Consider the following 23728-nt stretch of genomic DNA (forward strand, 5'->3'; position numbering starts at 1 on the left):
GAGGAGGCTGCCATACTTTCTTCTGCTCTAACAACTTCCAGAAATTCTGCTCAAAACCACTGCGCTCGTCTTTACACATCTGGAGCCTGAAGAATTTATAATCCAATTAAGACTGATTAAAAAAAAAAATAACGTAAAAAGATCTCAGTAAGCATATTCTGGAAAGACAGGTTTTCCACAGCCCGCCTGTTTCTGTCCCACCGCCCAGAAGCTCCTGCTGGGGGTACGTAAAAACAGCGCACGATCGCTACCAGATGCCAGGACTTTCCTTCCGCTGGGGTTAGGACCCGGCTCTCGGGGGCTCGCCGAGGCACCGAGAGCCCAGCTGGCGGAGCTGGGGCCGCCCCCCCGGCCTCGTCCAGCGCTGTCGGGCCGGGGGGGGGCAGGAAGCGCGCCCGGCGCCCGGAAGCGAGCGCGGCGGCGGGTCCTCGCCGGGGCGGCGACGCTGGTTGCCGAGGAGGCCGGGACCGACGTGGCCGGCCGGGGGAGGCGGGGCTGAGGGGCCGCCGGGCGGGGCAGGCTAGCACCGAGCCGCGGCTGGATGGCAGCGGCGGGGCCCGCGGCACGGTGGCGGCGGCGGCGCACGGTAACGGCGGCTGGCGGGCCCGGGAGCGGCGTAGCCGGGGGCGGGGGGGGGTCGCCGGGTTACCCCGGTCCGCTGTTGTGGTGTGGGGGGTGGTGGGGGACCGGTATGGCCGCGCAGCTCAGCCCCGGGTGGCGGCAGCGCCACCCGCAGCGGAGCCGAGTCCGGTACCGGCGGGGCCCGGACCAGGGCAACTTTGGGAAAGACGTGGGGGGGCAGCGCCTCGCCGGGCCGCTGCTGCCGGGAGCCGTGCCCCGGCCCGGCGAGCCTCACGCCGCCGCTCTCGGGACCCCCCTGCTCCCCTGGGGCTCCTGGGACCGGCGTCCCCCCGGTCCAGCTCGCCTTTGCTGCAGCTTGCCGGGGGAACGGCGTCCTGTGGCCCGGCGTGCCCGGGGCTGGGAGCTCAGTCCCAGCGGGACGGAGCGGAGAAAGTTTTGGAAGTCGCTTCTCTTCGGCAGACGATGCCGCGGAAAGGTCTCGACGGCGGGGGGGTGCCCCGCTCCCTGCCTCCCCCGCAGGACGCGCGGCGCGGTGTCCGCGGCTTCGCGGGCTGGCCGGGGTCTGCGTGGCCACGGTGGCGCATGAACCCTGGCGGGCAAGTGTTGTACTGGTCCAATAAGGTGCGTGAGCAGGGTTAATTCTCCCTTCCCCCGGCCATCCACAATGTGTTCCACTTTGCGTTGGTCAACATTCCTCTAATGGAACACCCGCGCTGTCTGTCCCATCAGACGCCATCCGCCGTGATGTTAGAAACAAGGACAGGAGCGGGGCCGCCGTGTTAATCGCCTGCAGATAAGAGCTGTGCCGGAGCACGGCCCAGGCTGGGCGAGGGCTGCGGCACCGGTGTCTGCTCGGGGGGGCGGGAGGGCGGGTTCTGCCCGGCCTCTGCCTCCGGCTGTCAGGATGAGTGGGCTGGGAGGAGAGAAATCCCACCTAGCCCTGAGGGGGTGAACGCCATTGCTGGATCCACAAACTTTCTCTTTCATCCTGGGTAGGATGGGGAAGGAGCCGCTGTCTCTCAGACTACGGTAGTGTTCAGTCAGTGTTTTAACTGCCTTCCTTGGCAGCTCTTAGATTTGACCGGGGTCTGCGATCTGTTCTGATCTGCGGCACCCCATTGGTGTTAATCCTGTGCAGCTCCAGCTTTTAGCTGCGCATGTAGCGATGTGCATGATTTGCAGAAAGGCGAGTCTCTGTGCAAAGTGGGATTTTATGAGAGGGATGGGGGAAAGGGGAAGGGTCCTGCCAGAGCAGTGCATTCCCTAAAGATGTGCAGTGATTGAGACAGAAGGGAGTGCTCAGGGTGTGGGGGGCACGGACACGGGACCAGGAGACCTTCTATGCCACCGCTGAGGTCAGGGCTACCAGGAGGAATTCAAAGCTCTCCACAGGGCTAATGGAGGGAGGCGGCTTGTGGAGAATATTTTTGGCTGAAAATGATGCTTCCTCCCTGGAAAATAACTTTTTTTCCATTCCATGCAGTACTCTTGCAGCTGTAATACCAAGCAACCGGCTTCCAGGGAAAACACTTGTAAAAAAGCCTTTTCTTTTTCATTTCCCCCCCCAACAACATCTAAAATGTTATTGTGTGGCAATGGGCAATTATACTGAGACAAAGATGAAGCTGTGTGGTCTGAAAAGGCAGAGTGTCTAGGAGGGTAGATGGCAGGTTGCTGCAGAAATCATCGTCATGTCAATATTTTATTTTTCTCTTTTCCAGTAGGTTTTTGCCATGACATTTTAAGTTTTGTCTGTGTTTTCTCAGCCGCTGCCTGCTACAGAGGTGCTCAGTGAGCGCTGTGAGGAGGGGTGTGCCCAGGAGTCTCTTCTGGCTTGGTGTGCAGCCTCCCCCTGCCCCCACTCAGGGGTGTGTAAATGGCAAATTCTCATTTGTTTCTTCTTTCTGAGCTGGGAAGACCTCACGGTTATTCCAGTCCTGAGACTGTTGCAGAAGGAGCTGAGGAGCTGAGCAGACCTGACTCCTGAATGCTCTGCTCAGAGACCTGCGCGGGACACGTGGTGTTCTGGAGAGTGCTGCCAGTGGTAATGGTGACCAGGCTGTGATCCGGCGCAGCTGTGAGCTGTGATCCCAAATGGTGTTGTCAAAACTGACAAGTAAATGATGCACTGGCTATTTCTCTCCCATGCATGTGCTTAAATAGGTCATATACCCTTCTTGAGAAAAACACATCTCCATCAGCCTGGTTATGCCTCTGCCTGACAGTGACCACAGACTTCTCTAGAACCTGCAGGTCCTTTCTCTAGAAATTTCTCAAGACCTTCTTTAGCTGGGTTCCTAAAACGGATGCTGTTGTCTAAAATTAGGGGTAGGTAAAGACTTCCACGCTCTGCAACTGTAGTCTATTATTTTGTCTCTTGAGCTTTTTTTTCTGGGACTACATCTTGACTGCTCCTTTTTTTTCCTCTTAAATATTTGTCTTAGAAGCAGCCAGTTTGAATTTAGAGACTTTACAAACATTAAGTAAACTTAACGTCTCATGAGGAACGTATACTAACGAGATAGAGAAGCAAAGGGGCTATAGAGATAAATAGTGCATTTTTTTAGAGCAAATGGTTATGATGTGTTAGGAAGAAGAAAATGCTGGGAATATGCTGTAAATAATTAGCTGGGCACAAAGATTGGGTGCGTCCTGGATGATGCACCAAGTTCCTCATAGAGGTTTTATAAGCATCAGGAATTTATTGCGTGAGATAGGGGTGTTCTTGAGCCACTAGGTAATGACAGTCAAGCAGCAGAGGTGTAAAGAAATGCACCATTTTTCTCCTGTGTGAATAACAAGAGAAGACAGACCTGAGGGCCACAGAAAGTTGACTGCCACAAATGTGAGTTAGGGGACTCTGTTTTCTACCCCTTCATGCCCATTTATTGTCCACCACCATCCCTTTTTGGAGGAAAAGGGTCCCTTTTGCTGCTGTAAGAAGGACATGAAGCCAGGTATGCAGCCTGTGTTCAGGGACCTGGTCATGGTCTTTGTCCTGTGTGCTAGTGCCTCTCTCCAGGGGTTTGGTCACTTAGCCTCAAACACCCTTTCATGTGTCCCTTGGGGCAGATGTGGGCTGTGAGAGTGGAAACAAGATGGAAAAAAATGGACCTGTTGCATCAGTTGCAGTGATTTCTTTTCCAGGCTTTCTCAGACACTGTTGACTTTGTGATGACAGTGTTGCAGAATAGGCCGGTTTGTGCTGCTTCCCATCATTGCCGAGCTGCAGAGAGCAGTTGTTTTGCTGTGTGTGTTTGTTCCCTCTTCATAGGCATGTGGTGGTTGTATAAATCCTGATTTTTTGCTCTGCTCCTCACAGTAAGCTGTTCTCAGTCATTTTCTAGGTCTAATCTCACCGTAAAGGAAAAGAGCACCCATTAGGCCCACTCTGGGGTTGGAAGGGGTGCCCATCTTTTTTTTAAAGCAGGAAATTCTCTAACTGCAGATTGTCATGCAGCAGCTAGTAAGTGGAGAGAAGGCCTGTGGCTGGTGTAGTCTGATGGAAGAGTCCTGTCACCTCCCTGTGCAGATGCCTCTGTGGCTGTTTGCTTCAGCCTGTATGGGTACTTGGGACAGAAGAAACTATTCAGTTAGGGGACAGCTAACATTTTAAGAGCTTCCCATCTTTTTGTGGTTTTGTTGGTTTTTTTTTTTGTTTGTTTTGGGGTTTTTTTTGTGTTTTTGTTTTGTTTTGTTTCAAGAAGAAATATGGGGGATTCCGTGGCATAGTTTTACCGCAGTTGTGTGTCTGCATAGCTGTGGGGGAGCCTGAATCCCAGTGAGGGGAGCCAGAGGGCCTGGCAGCATCCCAGGTATATTTCTGTGGCGGGGCAGAGAGCAGCATCTCTGGCCCATCTGGCTCTCCTCACAGTTGTTACTAGTGCTCCGAGCATCAGCTCAGTGCCTGTTCACTTCTGTGCCTGAGTTGAATTGGTGCGTGGAGTGCTGTAAGAGATAAAAATGTCTCTTGCTGCCGCCCCTCCCTCCACCCTCCTTCCCTGATGTTTTGCAGTGGTTGTGCCAATAGTGATTAACAGCTGAAAACCTGCCCCCTTTGGTAGAGTCCTGCCAGTAGAACAAGGATCTCAGCAGCTCTCATTGAATTACAGGTGTAGGGCTAGAGGGACTTCAAGAAGGGATCTAGTCTTTGCAATAAAATAGCACCTGCATCAGGTATTTATTATTTTTCTCAAAAGAAAAAAACAACAAAATTCCAAAAAAACAGTCCTGAAGTTTCTGCATCATAGATAACCTGTTTCAGTATATCACCACTTTGGCAACATGTAAATTTGTTTCTTCATATCCAGGCTGAATATTGTTTACCATTTGAGCTGCTGCTACAATGTGGAAGAAGAGTTGAGCGCTTTCCCCCTTTCTCGTGATTTTTAATGGATGCATACTGTTCTGTTCCCTTCAGTGTTATCTTTTTAAGACAAAACACACCCAGGTCCCTCAGTCGTTTTTTCCACGTCATGATTTCTACACCCTAATTTTTGTTTCTTTGCACTGCGATGTCTCTGATTTTTGCATCTCTTTTATAAAGAAGAGTATGTGAGGCTGGGTGCAGTCTGTTGGCTAAAGTCTCACCTGTGTGGAGTGGAATGGAATCACTGCTTCTGTGTCACATCTACAGTGTAGCTACTAATATGTCCCAGGATGTCATTTGCCTACTTTCCAGCAACATAAGCCTCCTGGCTTGGAATTAATTTCTGAATCATTGTAATGCATGTAGGCATTTTTACTTTTTTGGTGACACATCAGAGTTACTGTTTTGTCGTGTCCATTTGATTTTTTTTTTCCCCCTTAGTATACTGTTTTGTACTGATCTTTACCAAGATTGGTTCGATGGTATGCTATAGGTAGGTCTAGGGTTCCTGCAGACAGTTCAAAATACTGCAGTAAGATGCCACAAAATCCTGAGCTGGTTTGAACTTGCTATATTGAGGGATTATTTTTTTCTTGAAGGGAGAAAAAAAAAAAGTGGGTTTTGTATGGGTCAGTAGAGTTTACACTTGATCAGACATTATCTTACCACAAGAAGTTTTAGCGGTTCTCGCACAGCTAGGTAAGCCAGTGTCTTCATTGACTCCATCTTCCATCCTCCCTGCTCCTGGTGTCCGTGGTCACTGGAACTCAGTGTTCTCCTTCATGGGAAACATGGGACCCTGTCCTTTTCTTTTTGATTGCTCACTGCAGCTGGGCCTTCCTCCTGCAGTGATTTGGCTCAGGGACTGAAATTGGAAAATGGCCAAGCCTTTAAAAAAAAACAGTTTTTCCTGCTAATTTGTTCTGACCCTGCTCACTCATGGAGTCAAGTGTGAGCATGGGGAGGGGATGGTTCATGCAGGGGTGGGGGACGAGGGGCAACACCATCTTTTTCAGCTGTGGTGAGCCCTTAGATTGGTTCCAACACCCTGAATTTTGTCTTGGTAATTTCAGGCCCCTTTCTGTCTGGCTGTTACTTAATGCTTTGCTATCTTTATCACTTTCTTATCTTGTAGGTAACTACAAACTGATCATTTAACTTGATCAAGACTATTTCAGAGGATTGAAGTTACTGGTCTGTAACTTCTTAAGTCTTCTCCCACCTTTTTTTTTCTTTTTGTAAAGGTAGGTGAGGCATGATGCTTCTCCAGCCTTCTGTGGCCTTCCCGTATTCCTGTAAATTTTCAAAGATGGTCACTAATGCTTCAGAGATGACTTTGACTTGTTTCTTAAATGCTTTCAGGTGAATGCCATTATTCCCTCTGGATCTACAGCTGTTTTGTAAACATTTGTTAAGCCATTCTTTTCTAACCCACTCTTTTCTCCCATTTCCAAGTTAATTTTGCTTGTCACATTTCACTTTTTCTTCTGGAGACTGAAGGAGCATTTGTACTTCAGCCTTTGCATCATTTGCTTTCCTTCCCTGCTTGCCAACGAGAGTGTAATTATCTTTATTTTCCTCTTCTAATATGTCCGCTTTTCTCCAGTTTTCTTGTGACTGAAGAGTTCTTAGTAACAGCTGTGCTGATTTTGACTAGGAGACCATCTAACCCAGTATCCTTCTAGGAAAGAATAAAAATAGGACAAGTATATATGATATTTTCCAACTACTTTTCCAGCCTCCAGCTCCTTTCAGATAAGGGGATTTCCTAAGTCTAATGTGAGCTGTCTAACCGTGAAAAATCAATAGATTTGTCTTTCTAGTACTTGTCCTGTCTTCTGTTGAATCCCCGGTAAAATTTTCCATCATTTTTTGAGAAGTGCTATCACACAAGTTACCTGCTGATGAAGAGTCACATTTGTTTGTGTTGTTTTGAAGCTGACCGTCACTGGCTTCATGTGGTGGCTGTTAGCACTTTTCATCTGAAGAGATGGTGAATAATCTAGCCCTGTTCGCCATCTTTACACCACTCATGATTTTACAGACGTCTGTTATGTTGCCTGTCTTGCATCCATATTTGTGATATGGATGCTGTTCCACGGCAAAGAGAAGTCTTATCTGGGTAGCATCTCTGGTCGATACCTTTCTCTGAAGCCTTGGGACACTGAAGGGCAAAGACAAGGGTACTTGGAGTCCTTGTCCAGCCCACCTGAGGGGAGATGCTGAAAGCCAGACTCTTTCACAAGATGTCTCATGTGCACTTTCATACACCTGATGATAAACAGCCTCCCTGTCCTTTAGTGCTGTGTTGAAATCGGGAAGAGTTTCACATGTTCCTTATGGGGATACATACCTGTGCTAAGATGCTGAGGGAGGGGATGGTGTGACTGAGGCCTTTCCTCTGGGATAGTGGGAGGGAGTCTCGGGCACGCTCTCAGAACTGCTTTCCCCTGTTCTTTTCAGAGATTGGCCAGCCTGGCTGAGACCACTTAGCGATGACAAAACAAAAGCTTCTGCTTGATGGGACGCTCTCCTTGTTTCTAATCGCGGCCTGTGAAGCGCAGCAGCTCCCGAAGAGTCATGTTGCTGCTAGTTCTGGTCCTCTGTGCGAGAAGGAGGCAGAGTCCTGGGGAAACCTTTTCAGCAGCGAGCGGCTGGATGCCTGGATTTGTTCCCTCATCGGTTCGTTCATGGTGGGGCTGAGTGGGGTCTTCCCCTTGCTGGTGATCCCATTTGAGACGGGAGCCGCTCTGCGGTCAGAAGGTAAGCCTGCTACCTGCATTAGCCTTTCTGAAGCCAAAAGTCCTGGGTTGTGACTGAACGGCACAGTGATGAACAGCACCTTGTCATAGAACTGCTGTCCTCTAAAACAGACAGTCCATTTCCGGTGCTTTAGTCCATACCTGCTAATTTGGTAGGGAGTCCTTGGACAAATGCGAGCCCTGGATGGCGCTTATACAAAGAGCATTGCTTGTTTGTTTTGCACCCTGCTTGGTCCAGGACCCTCCCACACACTGCTGTCCCAGCCAAGTGGTGCAAGGGCTTTTTCTTGCACTCCAGCTATTTCTTTTGTGCTCACTCCTTTGAAAACTTGCTTTGCAGATGCTTCCAATTTAAGTCTCTTTGTGCAAAATCTCAGCTGGAGATGTTTTGGCTCCCGGCTGAGTTGTGATCAGTTTTGGGGTCTTTTTTTTTTTTATTTTTTTTGTAGCTGGATCACACCGTTTGAAGCAGTTGTTGAGTTTTGCAATTGGAGGACTACTGGGGAATGTGTTTCTGCACCTGCTTCCTGAAGCGTGGGCCTACACATGCAGTGCAACGACAGGTATGAAAGTCTTATGTGCCTAGAAACAGTCCGTGCTACGCCTACTGCTACGCTTTTTGAGTCTGTTCCATCTTGAAAACACAAGACCAGCCAGGCTGGGTCAGGCCAAGAACTAGTCTAGGCTGGTATTCTCTCTCAAACACTGTGTAAAAGCTGAGGGAAGGATATAAGAACAATAAAATGATACTTCATTTTTGTACTCTGCAGTCCTCCAAAGATTTTGAGATTGGAGGCTTCTTGAGTTGGACATGGTTTCTTTATGTTTAGTAACTAGCAATGGATTTCTTGTCTATCAGCTTTTCCTGTCTTGCCTTGGACTCCTGTAAATCTCTGTTGATTTTCCTTTGTCATTTCTGTAAGGAAAGGGAATGCTTCTTTAACCTGATGCGAAGTTGTTATTGCGTGGGTGGTCTGGTACATGAACGTGTGCACCATGTCAGGTGGGGATGGTGGGTACGTCGATCTATGGAAGCCCAAATGTGTTGCCCTCTCAGTCTTTGCTCAAGAAAGTAATGGAAAATTGTCCACAGAGCCATGTCTAAGATGCAGGAGCAGGGGGATAAAAAGGAAATGCAGATGACAGAAAGCTGTGTTTGCCAGAGAACTAAACACTGTATGGGTTGGGATAGAGCTTGTGGTCTCGGTGTATCTCCTTCACCCCTCAGATAGCCAGGGTTGTTGAAACCTGTGGTGATTGTATCTCTGCTTCAGCAAACTGATAGCATAGAAAGCAAGTGCTGCTGCATCCCACCTGTTGAGAAACCGAGAAATCATTTTCACACTGAAAATATGAGAGAGGGAAAAGGGTGCTCAGGGTTTCGCAGACTTCCTTGCACCTACGTCCTGGGATTTCACATCTGCTGGGGCTTTGGTCCTCTTCTTCCTCATGACTCTAGCACTGCCAGCAGAACCTGTTGTCCTTTTTCCCCCGCCTTTCTGCAGTGGTTCCCAAATGACTCTGTCTTCCTGCTCTAGCTTGTTTGCTTCTGCCAGACTGTCCTGAAGCATAAAGGTTTCCTTGACCCATGTAAGCCGCATTACAGAGTCGTTCTGTTCTCCCGCTGCAATGCAATCTCCATTTTTGCAGCCAGGCTGAATGGATGATTATCTCACAAGCTTGGCTGTAACTGAAAAGAAAGTTTATAGCTTTGGGCTTAATAACTTGCCCAGGTGTGGCAGAAAGGGGAAGGTGAGTCTGTAGCTCCACTAATGGCAGATTTCATGTCAGGGCTTGCTGCTCAGTGGATACAGCTGCAGGATTTCTATTGCTGTAATATTCACTTGCCTCTGGAGTTCAGGAAAATTCCCAGTGTTGTCAGGAAATATTCTGGATTGCACTGTTGAAGCAAAAGGGGTGGGGGCTCTCACTGTGAGTGTCCTGAGATGATGATATCTGTTAGATCAAGAATGTGCAAGTTAAACTAATTTGCTGTGCAATGTGTTTGCTCCTTATTCCTACAGGAGGTGTTTCCATTGTTGCATCTTGTTTTTTGTCTTGGAAATGCTGGTTAAACTGTCTGAGGCAGGGTGGGTTCACATGTGGGAAACACGGTGTACTTGATAGTGACATGAAGATTTCTCACTTATCCCTCAGGAGAAGGGCAGAGCTTCCAGCAGCAGAAACTTCTGGGTCTCTGGGTGATCATTGGTTTCCTGACCTTCCTCATTCTAGAGAAGATCTTCCTAGAGAAAGAAGAGAAGGAGTGCCCCAGTGTGGTAAGTTAGCAGCCGGAGGGGGGGGTGTGCTGCTATGTTTGGACCACTGTACTAAACACCTCATCTGCCCTATCTGACAGGCTCAGCAAATGATCCTGGAGCTGTGAGTAGTTTGTCAATGCCATTTGGCAGCTTTTTGTCACTTCTTTGACACTGGGCTCTAGAAGGTGTTTCACTCCAGGCTTTGGTTTTGTGGTTTTAGCTGTGATTTCTCACCTCTGGGCTGGTTTTGTTCTTGATGTGGTTTGTGTAGGAGAGCTCTCCTTTTATGGGGACTGGGAGCTGGAGTGCGCTGCAGATGAGTCTTTTGCTCAAGTAAGCTTTGAGGGATAGCAGCTTGCTGGTGCATTTTCCACTGAGCCATCGTGACTCGCTTCCCTTCTTGGTCCTCAGTCAGAACAAAGACCAGCCTTCTCTGGAAGGCGTTCCTCACAGCTCGCTCTTCTTGAGTGTGGCCTGGACGAAGTGTTTGTTCGGGTAACTTTGTGTGGTAGGAGGGGTTTATGATTATATTAAGTATATATAAGGGGCCAGATAATACTAAGTAATGGTTCAGAGGAGAGTCACCCAGCTGCAAAGGGGCAACGTAGACAGAGGTACCAGAAGGTAATTCCAAGATAGAGGAGAGGAGCTAGTCCTCAGCACAACACTTAGCAGCAGCTCCTATAGACTGTTCGGTCCTTGCTGTGGCATGTCTTTTGACAGGTGAAACTGCATGTCAGGCACTGCATGAGAGCAATTAGGTGTTACTTTGACTCAACATGAGACTTTAAAGTCTGAAATGAATCTTCTCATTTACAGAGAGACTGAAGTCCGAGATGAACGTTTTGTTGTTTGGAATAATTCTCTAGACTTAGTAAAACTCTTTTTTTCTCCCATCCCCTGCCCAGATAGAGTTGTATTTCTCTGGGCAGCAGCTGCCAGCAGGAGCGGCAGACTCAGTCCCTCGTCCTTCCAGTGAAACCTGGCTCATGCCAAGGGGGCGTGACTCCAATTCCTCCTCTCTCTTTCTACTTTTCTTCTCTTGGTGATTGGGGAAGTCTGTTCTTGTCTCACAGTGCAGATGTCACAATACTCTGTGAAATCTGTCTTATTTATGGCAGTTGTCATTATTAAACTGGGGTACCAAAGCTGCTGATTTGCATTGTAAGGACAAAAGGATTAAGGGTGAAGATCAGAATTCTGACCCTGATTCATGCTCATTCATCTCTGACAAAAAGGCAGTAACAAGTTGTTTTCCCCTAATTTAGGGCTGTGATTCCAAAGCACCAGCAGGAAAGATTCACAATGGAAGTGGCTACCCCCTGCTGAAGGTGGCAGGCCAATCCCAAAGAGCAGGAAAGGGTTCAACTCAGTGTAATGGCTCTTCTCTCCAGTCTTGTCCAACAGACAACAGAATCAAGGTAAGAGACCCACAAACTGACCTTCACATCTTAGGTTTTCGGAGCACATGTTTTAAAATTCAATCAGGAGGATGAGTTGTCTGTGGAAAGAACTGTGCCTGACTGAGGAACTCAGTGTTTGAGTGAGTTGTGCTTAATTTTGTGCTGTCAAAGTGTCTGTCCAAGCCACAGCAGGGAGGAAATAGCAAAAATTTTGGAGAAAATCTGCACTGCAGCTTATGCAAAAGAGGCAAAGTCGCTATTGTGCAGGCATAAGTCTGATGATGTGCATTTTGGGTGAATCCTGACACCAAAGTACAGTACTTTCACGTTTTGTTAAATAGTAGCTATATCTTTATTTGCTTATTTTTTTCTGCCATGATTTTATATTCTCTAGTGCCTGCATTGTACCAATTGTGAGCTGCACATTTCCGTTTAAGGCACCTTTTGGAAGGGTTTTGACAGTTGAAGCTACCCACTGTAACACTTAGAAGTTAGTTTCTCAGTTTTTCTAAGTGGTTATTTATAAAAACAGTGTATCTTCACATTTGCAGATACTACTGTATTACTTAAATGGCGCATTGTGACTGCACGAGGTCAGAAGAGATGAATTTTAAGATGTTTTGATACATGCAAATATTTAAGAAAGAATGCACATCACATTTACAAGATAGGGACAGTTTCCAGGAAGCCAGTGTGCTGGAAAAAGGCATGAGAATCACAGTAGGAAATTGTTTGAACATATTCTTCCATTATCATGCTACAGTCAGGAGGATGGGTGAGTAGGAAATACTATGTAAGAGAAGAGGCAAGTGTTCCTCTTTCTGTATAGCAATAACAAAACAGCTATCTGCCTTTTTCCAGTAGTGTTATTGACAATATCAAAAATACTACTGATAATTTGTAAAGGCGTTGCTCTTTAGCTCTGTAGATGTGCCAGATCAGGGGTGACTTAAAGTATACAAATACCCATGTAGAGGCATGACTAAATTTGAATAGTTAAAGCTATACCAAATTGTAGCAGACTTGAAATCAAAGACAACTCTGTAACTGAGGGTAACTTGCCACTGGACCAACTTACCTTAGAGACATAGTAGATTCTTTGTCACTAGTGGGCTTTAACCTGTGATTTGAGTTGTGATCAGCGGCATAGAGTCTAGTTGGAGGCCTGTAACCAGTGGTGTCCCCCAGGGGTCCATACTCGGTCCGATTTTGTTCAGTATATTCATTAATACTTGGATGATGGGACAGAGTGTACCCTCAGCAAGTTCGCTGATAATACCAAGCTGGGAGGGGTGGCTGACACTCCGGAAGGCCGTGCTGCCATCCAGCGTGACCTAGACAGGCTGGAGAGCTGGGCAGAGAAGAACCTAATGAGGTTCAACAAAAGCGAGTGCAAGGTCCTCCACCTGGGGAGGAAGAATGCTAAGCACCAGTATAGGTTAGGGGTGGACCTGCTGGGAAGTAGTTCTGAGGAGAAGGATCTGGGGGTCCTGGTAGACAGTAAATTATCCATGAGCCAGCAATGTGCCCTTGTTGCCAAAAAGGCCAATGGAATCCTGGGCTGCATAGGGAAGAGTGTGGCCAGTAGGTCGAAGGAGGTCATTCTCCCCCTCTACTCTGCACTGGTGAGGCCACAACTGGAATACTGCATCCAGTTTTGGGCTCCCCAGTTCAAGAGGGACAGGGAACTACTGGAGAGGGTCCAGCGTAGGGCAACAAAGATGATTGAGGGACTGGAGCATCTCCCTTATGAGGAAAGGCTGAGAGAGCTGGGACTCTTTAGCCTGGAGAAGAGAAGGCTGAGGGGAGACCTTACTATGGCATACAAGTATCTAAAGGGTGGGTTGAAGGAGGATGGTGCCAGACTCTTCATTGGTTCCCAGTGACAGGACAAGGGACAATGGGCACAAGTTAGAACATGGGAAGTTCCGTTCAAATACACGGAAAAAGTTCTTTACGGTGAGGGTGCCAGAGCACTGGAACAGGCTGCCCAGGGAGGTTGTGGAGTCCCCTTCTCTGGAGATTTTCAAGACTTGCCTGGATGCAGTCCTGAGTAATGTGCTCTAGGCAGTCCTGCTTTAGCAGGGGAGTTGGACTAGATGATCTCCAGAGGTCCCTTCCAACTCTGAAGTTTCTGTGATTCTGTGATTTAAGCTACTTTGTAGAAAGTACGCTATAGATTAAGAAACAATGGGCTTTGTGCAGAAATTGAATGAGATTGTTTCAGTTGTGTTATGTAGGTCTAGACAAAAATGGAGAGACCTTCTAGCTTTAAAATCCTAACATGTCTGCTCAGTCTTGTAGACTGTTGTCAATATGTCAACTAGAAACTAATGAGTTAACTGGTGTAGTTTCAATTTTCTACCTTCTGAGCTATATAATCTGAATATTTTAATAGCCCTTCTGATAGGGGGGAAATTACTAAAACTACCAAGATATTCATGCGTTGTTAGCCTGTTTCCTTAGGCAACAACATAAGCAGTCATTCCATCTGTCTGTCCATCTGTTCTGCCCTTCGTTTTCAATAACTTTTGAACCCGTAATTAATTTTACCTGAGTTCAAAAGAGGATAGAAGTCTTGAGGGTAATCAGATTTCTGCAAGTTCCATAAAAATCAGCATGGCGATAGAGGAGGAATGCAAACTAATGCCCAGTTGAAAAACTGGCAGAACTTAGGTACTGTGTGCTGCTTGGCAGGTCTGCCTGGTTGGCAGACCAGCAGGTAAGTCTCACTGCCCCTACCTGGTGGGGAAGTGGCTGTCATGCAGTGCAGGGTGGAAAAGGGACATGCAGGGAAAACGATGTTGGCTGGGAGCGAGCAAAATAGGTGCTTGCAAAGAAAAGAGAGGATGCCATAGCAAGCCAGACTTCTTTGGTTCTATTATTCACTCAGTAACCCCCTTTTTTCAGAAAAAAAAAAAAAAAGTGAAAGATGCTATTTAAACAAAGAAACAGACAAAGTTACCCTTCAGGGCTTAATGATTAGTAAGCTGTAATCAGTCATCCTTTGTACATATGTATTAGAACTTCTGCTCTTCAGCTGCTGCTGTAACGATTTGTCCTGGCTTGAAAACTGCAGGTGGGAGCCTTCCTTTGCACCCAGGCATAGATCAGTTCTGTCCTGCATTGCAGCCTTTATTCCCTCAGCAAGTAAAAACATTATAGAGTACTTCTGCTTTGCTTATTCTTTTGTTTTCCCTGTGGCACACGGGGTCTTTGCTGATTTGTAGAAATATGTTTTATTGCACAGTGACATTAATTCTGAAGCATGAACATAAACACTTCATCTCTCTGTGTGCTTTATGAGCAACGAGAATATCCTATTAGGAATTCGCAAAATGTAAATGTCAGAGGCTCATAACTGTCAAATCAACCCAATTTATTTCTGAGCACTCCAAGGCTTTGCTTCTTTCAGTGACAGCTTTGGCCCAAGCCACTGACGAGAACAAGTCATAATGTTTTAATCATGAAGTCTATTTTTTCCCTATACGGTGGTACGGGGAAAGCATTTTTGTGTAAAACTTATGCGAATAATTATTACTAGCCTGTGGGGAAACTGCAATCACATAAAATCCCAACATGAAAAGGACAAATTTCAGACAGTCATATTTGACTGAAAATGAGGAATGAGAAGTAAAACTGCTGTGTTCATGGGTCTGCCTGCATGTATCCCTTTGTGTTCCCCTTCTTGCAAAAACATGCAAGGAACTTCTGCATCCATTGTGCAGATGTTACTTAGTTCATTACTTAAGCGTGATCTGTATTTAGGCTTTGCTTAATTCTTGATTTTCATATTTAATCATCAATGCACTTTTAAAATTCAAAAGCCTATAAAAATGTCCTGGGATTGTGCAGTAGAAGTGTCCTGCAGAGAGGTGATGCTTTGGGGAGAGAGACTTGACAGAAAGCCTGACCTGAGCTATGGCATTCAGATGGCAGGAAGAAAAGGTGCCCCAGGCAGAGTTTGATAGAACAGGGAAGAGCAGAAGACCAAAAAGGGATCATGAAATCCATCAGCACATGTGTTTTTCCAGCTGAACTTTGGCATCTGATGCTACAGTGAAGTAAGAGGTTAATGCCTCACAGTTTCTAGACAGTCACTCCTCTCCACTCACTGCATGCTGCCCTATATTTGGAGGTAGTGTATGCTGACTTAGTTCTTGCAGTTCAGGAACAGCTTGATATATTGGCTAACACCTGGTTTGATAACAATTTAAACTGCTGTATAGTGAAATGCAGTAGTTTTTGTTAAATCTGATGGAAAAAAAACCAAAAACCAGTGAGCAAAATATCTGTAGTGGTACCCTCATAAATCACTTCAGGTCAAATACTCAGAATTTGTCTGGAGATGACCATAGTTATCATGACAGGGAAATCTAACATGGAGATGGACTTGTAAGGAAAGAAGCTGTTTTATGCTTATAATTTTAAGAAATGTGTTTATAGGCAAGTGCGTATATATGCTATCCAGCCTTCTAGTAGGTGGCTTTTTGGTGACTGTCATCACTATCTTCTCTTTTTATTCTTTGGTAAGGGAAAGCAAACCCACAAGCACAAGCTTTTTTAGTACAATGCTTGAAGATTTGTTTAGTTATAAAAAGCAATTTCAGCAGCATTTGTTCTGTTGCATTGTTCATGCCAGCTTTTGAAGAGGAGATATTTAACAGTTGGATATTAAAGTACCTGACTAGAAAACGAGGTCAGGTCATATTTGAAGCCAGTCACTGGTGTAAATTAGTCAGTGTTACCTACAATTGGGTTGATTTAGAATCAGATATATTCTTGCATTTTAGCGTTCTTGTTTTTCCTTTCTCGTTTTCTGTTTCTAGAGCTCTTTGTCATTTGCATAAGGTGATTATCCTAATCTCAGACAGTACTTGCCTACCCTAAAACTTAGTTTACTCTAAAATTGAACATAACATTTAATTTGTACTTGAGCACTGTGACATAGTTTCAGATCTTCACCAGAAGATCTGAAGAAGGGCTGTGTCCTGACCTTTCCCATCTGACAGTGACTCTGTATAACCTTTGTCTAAGCCGTGTGCTTTTTTTTGTCTTGTTACGTCTCTTCCTTTATCAGGGCTCTTCCTTCTCTTTGCAGATTAGTGGATACCTCAATCTGCTGGCCAACACCATTGATAACTTTACACACGGCTTGGCAGTAGCAGCCAGCTTCCTGGTCAGCAGAAAGGTAAGGTTTCTGTCGCCAGCTGTGTACTGAACTGCAGAGGCCTCTTGTCAAGTGTGATGCAGCATGCAAAAAACCCAAAGATATGAGGAGTTCCCTCCTATTTTCTGGAAGTTTCTGAGAAAATGGAGACTACAGTAAAAATCCACCCTATCCTGATCCTCTGGTGCAGAGCTTCTTCAAACTTAGGACATGTTAGTCATTTGTACTGGCATTAAGGGAAGGGTTAGCTCATCTACCCTTTTGTTGAATAGCTCTAAACTCTGAGTAACAAGTCTTAACTTGGAGAAAGGGGCCTTGACATGCTGATGAAAGTCTTATCTCTCAGAGCTGGGGGAACCGTTTCCTAATCACCTTCTCTCCTGTGCTACAGGTTGGGTTCCTAACCACAATGGCCATTCTCCTGCATGAAATCCCACATGAGGTGAGAGGGGCTTTGTATCCTGCCATCATGAGAGATTACAAGGGTGCTTCATCTGCTAAGAGGAGGGCTGGGTCTGGGTAACATTTTCTTGTCCCTTTGAAAGCTGCTCCCTCTGGGAAACTGGTAACGTGGAAAACCAGAAACAGTCTTGAAGCACTATTCTTGTAACTGAGAATGTTCATATTTGTTAACTGTCAGCTCTTGTTTTTCTTAGGTTGGAGACTTTGCAATCCTACTTCGGGCTGGGTTTGACCGCTGGAGTGCAGCCAAGATGCAGCTTTCTACAGCTCTGGGGGGGATTCTAGGAGCCTGCTTTGCAATATGTGCTCAGTCACCAAAAGGAGCAGGTAAGGCTCCCTGGGACCTCTGTAGGAATAGGAGGGTGGGGCCTGTCACACCCATGTGTGTATCTTCTTTGCCTTTTCTGTTCTCTCCCAGAAATAACAGTAATAACAAAAGCTTTCTGTATTTGTGCAGGGGAAACGGTAGCCTGGATCCTCCCTTTCACTTCTGGAGGATTTCTGTATATTGCCTTGGTAAATGTTGTGCCTGATCTCCTGGAGGAAAAGAATCCTTGGTAAGTGCTCCCTCCTATTCTGCTGCAGCAATTCTTGCTGCCGGGGAGCAGGGATATAACCCTTCTCCACGTCTATTCTAGGACCACATGAATTCCAGCTTTCCAAATCCCACAGGCAAGATAGGGATGGAATCTAGATAGACTGTTGCGCTAGCTATTGCATTTATGGGACTACAAAGACCCTATAAAACATGAAAACCTTCAACTGGGTCAGTCTCAAAGATTGTGCTAGTGCAGTATGTGGCATGACCAGCTAGAGCAGGTTGCTTAGAAACATGTCTAGTAAGGTGACTCGTTCTGCACTCTTGTCAGCTTCTGACACGTAGTGGTTTAGGGCCCCATAGAGGCGTGTGTCTGATAACCACACGTGAACCTATTCTTCACATGCTACTCTCATCCCTTTTTGACCCTATCCGTTATTTTGGGCTTCTGCAATCTGCCTTCTGCAGCAAGTTAGCATAGTTTGACTGCAGTGTGTTAAATGATGATTCTTATTATTGGGGTTTTTTTCTTGCTTATTAATTTTTATTAGATGCTGCTGTGTTGCTGTGTGAGTAGAAAATGATGGTTTTCTTCTCTTTATTATTCAGCATTTCATAGGCTGTTATTGTATCCCACCTCAGTCATCTCTCTTCTACACCAGTATAAATATTCTGGTATATCTGGCCTCCCCTCATTTGTATTGTTCTAGTTTTTTGCAGCCTGATTAAGGCTGTAGCAGGTCCAAATCCAGGTGTACCACAGTAAAGGCCCTCTCAGATCTGCTGGCAGAGCTGCCCCTGAATGTTCCTTCCTATTTCAGTTGTGGTGAGACAGGTAACTGCAGTAGTTCAGTAGCCAAGAAGCCTTGTCTCACCTAGTTCGTTTTGACTGAAACTGTTAACAAAGTGCTCAAAAAACAGCTCCACAGTTATGTCTGAGGAGGCAGGAACCTCTGGTGGAGAAATGTTAATAACCAGTTGGGAGCTTGCTTTTGGGTTGGTAACCTCTTGTGCTGGCAGATCTGTTGGCAGAGTATGCAGAGGCAATAGGTACACGGTCACTTCAATCCAGCATAAACCTGAGATGGTGCTAAAAGAATGGCAAAATTCATCAGCTTTTTTTTAATTTTCATAACTGTAGTTGTTAGCTGGATGAGGTCCCTAAAGTATCTGTTAACGTGCTGCACAAGTGCTGGTTCTCTTGTGAGGGAAAGGACAGGAATATATACCTGGGTAGCTGAATGACTGAATCAGCTTAAATTGATTTTGAAACCTGAAGTCAGGCCATGCAGCTGAATGGAACAAATACATGTCAGTTTATAGACAACAACTTTGCCTGGGGTGCCGGGAAGGAGTCTTCTCAGCTGTGTTAGTGGCTTCATACAGCTGTTGTGTTCTCCATGTGGTAGATTTGGAAGGACAAAGAACAAACCGTTCATGAGCCTGTTGGGATTGGTCTATGGCTCCTCCTAATTTTGCTGTTTCTTTCCCAGGAACTCCCTGCAGCAAATTCTTCTCCTGTGTACAGGCATTACAGTCATGGTGCTACTCTCGCTCACAACTGAGTGACCTCTGCGCAGACCTCATGATGCCTCCCAGGGCCACCCACCACAGTGACTCTGAGCTGTTACAAAGCAATAAGGAACACTAATATTACTTCCTCTGTGTGTGTGTGCGGATCTGGCTGCTAGTATGAGAAGCAGGTGAGAAAGAGGTCTGTGTGTGCAAGACTTCATTCCCTGGCTCTCCTATCTCTGTTCTGCTAAAATCCACACATCGGGGCTTCCGGGTTTTTTGTTTGTTTGTTTATGGAGCAAAAGATACAGTGAGCAGAAATGAACTGAACGAGTGCTCCACAGCAAATGGACAATGTTTCATTTGATTGATTCTGATGGAACTGCACCTCCCAAGCTCTCGCATGAAAACAACAGAGGCGATTCCTGTAACTGATGAAGAGGAAGCATTTTTCCTACCACTCTTAACAGCTGGAGGCAGAAGAAGAATGGCAAAGCAACAATAAGCTAACAGCTTTAGCCAGAGCTCCCTACCCATGAGAAGTTACGGTGCTATGAGATAGAGGGGAAAAGACCCTTTCCAACTTGATCTCCGGCTTTTCATTGACATCACTTGTTCCTAAAGGTAGTATTAGCCTCAGCAGTCCACGTCTTTGGTCTATTTTGTATTTGTTCGTGCTGAAATCGAGCCAAAAGCTTGAGGCACTTTAGGATAGGTCACTACAATTAAATAGCTCAGCTTGGAGATTACTTGCCTCAGCCCTAACCACTCCAATAGCCAGCACAGCCTGTTTATCTGAAAAATGGTCAGTAAATGTTTCTTCTGTTGCCATACTACCAGCTCACCTACATCTGGAAGGAAGGCCATGTAGCTGTTGCAGCTGAGCTCCCTCTCCTCCTAACGATTAGCTGAACATGGCTCTGAGCCTGCTTTCAAGACTCAAATCACCCATCCTCTGCCCCGCACCATGCTTCAGAGCTCTCTCGAGGTGTAGCATGTTAGCCCTGCCTGGCATGCTACAGCAGCCCTAGACTGTCATGGCAGAGGTCTGGGCATTTTGGGCAATAGTTGAACACTACAGCCTGGTCAGGAACCGATAACCCCTGGATAGCTTTTCCTCTGTTCAGTGTAGACTATTTAAGAGCATGCTATAACCAAAAATGTAGATGGCAGCCTATTTTTGGGGTTCTTACCTCACAGTGGAGTTAGTCTGTTGGGGATGAATGGATAAGAAATAATACTGACAGCCCTTAAAGGAAGGGGCACAGCAGCGAAGAATACTGGAGGGAGGGTGAAATGGGAAGAGTGAAACGTCTGGTGAAAAGATTTTAAAAAACAGGTCTAGAAAAGCTATGTGCTAAGTAAGGAGAGAAAGGGATATGAAAGGGTGACAATAAGTATGCTTTAAGAGGAGTTGTGTGACTCCTGGGATAAAATTTTTGGTAATTTGAGCCCCATGAAAGTAAATTACATTTCTAGTGCTTTCCTGCATCCCAGCTCCCGGGCCGGACCAGGCCGTTGTTCCACAGGGATGTTTTCTTACTGCAGAGATGTGCACAATTACTAGATCATCCCTTCTGCAGAGCTTATCCTCACCTAGCTTAAATCTGTTTCAAAACAGAGCTAATTGAACTAGCAGAGTCATTGGACATAAAACAGGTGCCACAATGCGTATTGCACCAACTCAGCTCTGTTTTTAAACAGCTTTTGTAAATCAGTACAGCTCTCCAGTCTGCACAGGGCCTTATCAAGAGGCCTTGTCCCTTGAGAGGGCGATTTGGGTCAGAGCAACGAGGCAGGTATGCTGCCCACAGCAGAGGCTTTTACTTCCCTAAGAGATTCCTGAACTGTTGACACAGTTCTTTTTTTATGACAGCTCCTGTCCTACTTTTCAGAGCGCGCTGGAGAGCTCACGCTTGCAGTTCTCTCTGCCCAGGAACTGCTGTTTAAAATCTTCTCAGCTTTCCTTACCCCAGGCTTACATCGGTAACTAGTTTCACTGCAACAACAAGGGAGGCTTAGTGCAATGTTTTTATTCCTCTTTACAAAGTTGCCTTCCTTTGCCAATGTACTCCCTCGATCATTCATTTGTCAGGAAGTCTGAAGGTAGCGTCCGCTTCCTGCTTTCCTGGAAGGAGGATTAATCTGACTAGCCTGCAGGGACTGAAAGAGTATGCTAACCCTCTAGTTCTAGCTTTGGGGTGTTTTCTCCTCCCCCCTGCTCTCCCTTCCCCAAGGACTGAAGCGAAGCACAGCCTGTAGTAGGGCTCTGGAGGAAGCAGGTTTCCACAGAAAGATGTGCCTGCTGCTTCCCAAGATGGCTTTCTCAAAATGAGGTTGGCATTTAAGTTGAGGCATTGCCAGGTGAGTGCCTGTGAGTTGGCGTTGTTGCATCAGCACGGAGCCTTGCCAAGACTGAAAACCGCAGTCAGGATTTTGTGCTCGGCGTTCAGGAATGTGAAGTGGATGACGCTGAAGAAAGAATTCCTGAGTTGTTTTTCTTGGCTGCTACCACAGGCCTGGACAGTCTGTGGTTCTTGGGAAGATACCCTGGTAGGAGGTAGCACGGGGCTTGCGGGCGGGAGGGAGGAAGGAGCTCGTTAGTTTTCCACTACGTCAGCCCTGTGGCTGAGGATGGAGAGCCTTGGGAGGAAATGGAGCACCACTCCACCACATTTGTCACTTTTGGAAATGCAGAGAGAATCGTATTTTCTAGCTCTATTTTTTCAGCTGCTCTTATGCATTTTCCCCCTTCATCTGTATTGGTCTGCTCTGCATGGAGACAATAGAGATGAAATAAATGGTTTTCCATGTGGGTTTGTGGCTTTTTTGTTGAAGCTACTACTTCTCTTTGAATTACAAATTCAGTTCAAATTTCATTTGAGTTGCAGAGCAGTATCCCTGGGTTATTCTAGAGAAGTCTGGGCTCTGTCTTGTTCCTCCTTTCTACTCCTTAGACTTTCACAATTGAAAGAAAAGATTCTACACCAGTTCCCTCTTCCTGCTGCAGTGTGGGCCAGGAACGCTGTGGTCTGATCATAATTCTTGGCTGCTGGTCTGGGTTCCCGGGAAAGCATCACCAAATGAGTTGCTCCTCTTTGAGGGAAGAGCTTGCATGGTAACTGACTATCCAGAGAGTTTTGCAACCATACTTTGTTGCGATCAGTTATTTTTTAATCTAAAAAACTCCAGGCCTGTCTGGGATCAGATAAGATGAAGCTGGTTACCTGCCATTTGGGACAAAGGCACGCTCATCAAACGTCGTATGTAAGAATTGCCCAGAAAGGACTAGAAGGATTTTCTCTACCCTTCAAAAACACAGGTTCAGAGCATGTTTATCCCCCTCTTCATTTGAAAGATTTTCAACCTATAAATACTGAGTGGTGGTAGCACATTGCTCTTGGTTCTTACGGGTCTTCTTTAAGAAGAAGGGAAAACCATAACCCTGGAAGAAGATGAAGGCAGGTAGGTCATCAAGGGCATGATTTCATGGTCTGGGGACTTTGTCAGCAATCTACATTTTGGAATCTCTGTCTCTGGCTTTGGAATGCTGCGTTCTTTGGCTGTGCTGGTACCTCTGCCTCTGGGGCTGTGCTGTGAGCCTCCCTCCCCCATCCCTTTCCGCCTAATCAAAAATAACATGGATTAATCAATTGCCTGGTTCACAGGCTCCACAAAGAGTGGCTCTGACACAATTGCAGTAGCCCAGAGGGGAGAACAATTGGAAGGAGCCTCATACACGGGAACTTTCTAAGGTGATGGTCTTGCTGAAGCCCCTGTCTTCTGAAACTATAGCCTGAGGAACTGACATAGAGCGTAGGATGACATAATAAGATTGCGGATTTGGGAAACATGAATATTTGGAGCTTTCCAGGAAAGCGCTGTTACAATTGAAGAATTTTTCCATGAGCAGTCCTTGTATTTAATTTTTCTTTTCATTCTTGATGTGGAAGACTTAATTTAGCCGCAATGTGTAAGAAAATTCTTTTGACAGCAGCCCTTTCAATTTGTGTGCCTTGAAGGCACTAATGTGCAGCTGCATGGATGGTAATACCATCTGTCCAGTGCAAACTGATGAAGAGGATCATGCTGAAATGTGGTTAAAACAAGCTTTATCTGTGTTTGCTGCATGTTTCTACCAGGCATAGTGCTCTGGGGGAGAGCAGCAGCGCTCTGTTCTGGGCAGGGTCCCTGGGAGCAGTGCTGGGGGGGGGCATTTAGCTTGTGCTCCATGTTGCTGAGAGAGCAAGAAGTGACAAGGTGGTGGTGGGGGGAAGGATCTGCATCTCCCACAGTTGACCGGTTGTGCCTAGGAAACGACTTAAAGTACTTGTAACAAACAAAGCTAAGGATTTTAAATGTGGACATTAGATTTGTAATTTAGACTTTCCATATCACTAGATCATCTTATCTGGAGGCCAGAATTGAAAAGTCAGTCCCCTGACAACTGCCTTTGGGGACTGATAGTGCTGCAGCTGGAGGAGCAAGTCCCATAGAACACGCAGGATCAAAAGGGATTTTGTGCCCTTGGAAATGTTGCATTTAACTAATGGCTTGGATTTAGCCTGCTTCTCATTGCATAAAATAGAGTGACATTTTGCAGCTCTTCGGGCCTTATTTCCCATTAACTGACAATGAAGGGCTGAGGAGAAATCTTAATCAAAGC

At 46.2% G+C, this 23728-nt stretch overlaps 1 protein-coding gene across 5 annotated transcripts; it reads left to right on the top strand.

The window, feature by feature from the left end:
* Positions 1 to 410: 410 nt before the first annotated feature.
* SLC39A13 (solute carrier family 39 member 13) lies at positions 411 to 22996 on the top strand. 5 transcript variants are annotated; one of them, XM_063332044.1, is made up of 12 exons: positions 2494 to 2626; positions 2746 to 2910; positions 6087 to 6195; positions 7415 to 7714; positions 8163 to 8276; positions 9871 to 9992; positions 11243 to 11395; positions 16479 to 16568; positions 16939 to 16989; positions 17204 to 17336; positions 17467 to 17566; positions 19041 to 22996. In XM_063332044.1, the coding sequence occupies exons 4-12, from the start codon at positions 7447 to 7449 to the stop codon at positions 19114 to 19116; spliced, it is 1107 nt and encodes a 368-aa protein (XP_063188114.1). In that variant the 5' UTR covers positions 2494 to 2626; positions 2746 to 2910; positions 6087 to 6195; positions 7415 to 7446; the 3' UTR covers positions 19117 to 22996. The 5 variants fall into 5 exon arrangements, with proteins under 5 accessions (XP_063188111.1, XP_063188110.1, XP_063188114.1 ...); XM_063332043.1 differs by having other exon boundaries at positions 2545 to 2632; XM_063332041.1 differs by lacking the exons at positions 2494 to 2626; positions 2746 to 2910 and adding an exon at positions 411 to 586.
* Positions 22997 to 23728: the final 732 nt, after the last annotated feature.

The sequence above is a fragment of the Chroicocephalus ridibundus genome, chromosome 4, assembly GCF_963924245.1.
Source record: "Chroicocephalus ridibundus chromosome 4, bChrRid1.1, whole genome shotgun sequence".
In the NCBI taxonomy this organism is placed as follows: domain Eukaryota; kingdom Metazoa; phylum Chordata; class Aves; order Charadriiformes; family Laridae; genus Chroicocephalus; species Chroicocephalus ridibundus.